Source organism: Dama dama, chromosome 11 (assembly GCF_033118175.1).
Source record: "Dama dama isolate Ldn47 chromosome 11, ASM3311817v1, whole genome shotgun sequence".
NCBI classification, from domain to species: Eukaryota; Metazoa; Chordata; class Mammalia; order Artiodactyla; family Cervidae; genus Dama; species Dama dama.
Window position 1 is genome coordinate 102,743,128 of NC_083691.1, and position 1,481 is coordinate 102,744,608.

The 1,481-nt window shown below is 38.3% G+C and overlaps 1 protein-coding gene across 1 annotated transcript; it reads right to left on the bottom strand.

Moving 5' to 3' along the window:
* Nucleotides 1-298: 298 nt before the first annotated feature.
* LOC133065644 (olfactory receptor 4S2) lies at nucleotides 299-1,234 on the bottom strand. Its single transcript, XM_061156345.1, has one exon. It carries the CDS (start codon nucleotides 1,232-1,234, stop codon nucleotides 299-301), a length of 936 nt encoding a protein of 311 aa, XP_061012328.1.
* Between the last annotated feature and the right edge of the window lie 247 nt (nucleotides 1,235-1,481).

The following is a 1,481-nucleotide window of genomic DNA, read 5'->3' on the forward strand; positions in this document are numbered from 1 at the left end:
ATCACGGTGAACTCTCATTCTTTAAAGAAAATTGAAAAAAGGAAAAAAATAAAGAGGGGAAAGTCTGACCATGCTGAATTTCTGAGTTTGATAGGATTTCTTTGTTCTAGATATTTCAGAAAATTATGATTATGAAGTATTAGAACAAATATAATCATAATGATAAATAATAACTTGTTTCTGTAAATGTGTTATTCTCTTATTTGTTCCCTCAAGACACCCTGTGAGATCGTTATTATTGTCTTCACTGTGCAGATGAGAAACTTTGAGATCATCCACCTTGGATTGTTACTTTTTACTATTTACCATTAGCCTCCCAGAAAACCCTCCTGCCCCACAGTTTCTTCATTGCATTTTTTACTTCTGCATTTCTCAGTGTATAAATCAGGGGATTTAACATGGGGGTGATGATGGTATAAAACACAGCCACCATCTTATCCTCTGAAAAGGTAGTATCAGGACGCATATACATGAAAGTACAGGGACCAAAAAAGATGATGACCACGGCGATGTGGGAGCCACAGGTGGAGAGAGCTTTGCGCCTGCCTTCTGCTGACTGCTTTCTCAGGGACACCAGGATGATGGTATAGGAGATTAGCAAAATGACAAAACTCCCCAGAGCGATGGTACCGCTGTTGGCTGTCACAACACCACCAACAACATATGTGTCTGTGCAGGCGAGTTTTAGCACGGGGTGAACATCGCAAAAGTAATGATCAATCTCATTGGGTCCACAAAAGGGTAGTTGGACTACCAGAGCCACTTGGATGATGGAGTGTAAGAACCCACCTATCCAAGTCCCCAGTAGCATTTTATTGCATCTGTCTCTATCCATGATGGTCATATACCATAGGGGTTTACAAATAGCCACGTAACGATCATAGGCCATTACAGTAAGGATGAAGATCTCAGTACAACCAAAGAAATGTACCCCAAAGAGTTGCAACATGCACCCCACATAGGAGATCGTTTTCCTTTTGGCTAATAGGCCCACAATCATCTTAGGAGCTGTGACCGAAGAGTAACAAATATCCACAAAAGACAGGTAGTTGAGAAAGAAATACATAGGAGACTTGAAAAGGTTGCCCACACAAACTGTCAGTATGATGAGAAGGTTTCCCAGAAGAATGACTATGTAGAAGAAAGAAAATACCACAAAACACACTTCTTCAATCTCTATGTTTTGAGAAAGACCCAAGAAAACAAATTCAGTTACATTGCTTATTTTTTCCATGGAATTAGTTTAGCAGGTCAAGTTCCCAAGAGACAATTACATTACCTGAAAGTTAAAAAAAAAAAAAAAAGTAACAAAGACCAGCAACATTTATTTTTAACTCAAAACAAATGAATAACCAGAATCGATAAAAATGGAAAAATGGGTCCTTACCACTGCTTAGCATGTATACCTAAAGAAATGGAAGTGGACATATTCTACATATTTTGATCATCTTATGTCAAATGATAGTCCTTTCAGATTTAGA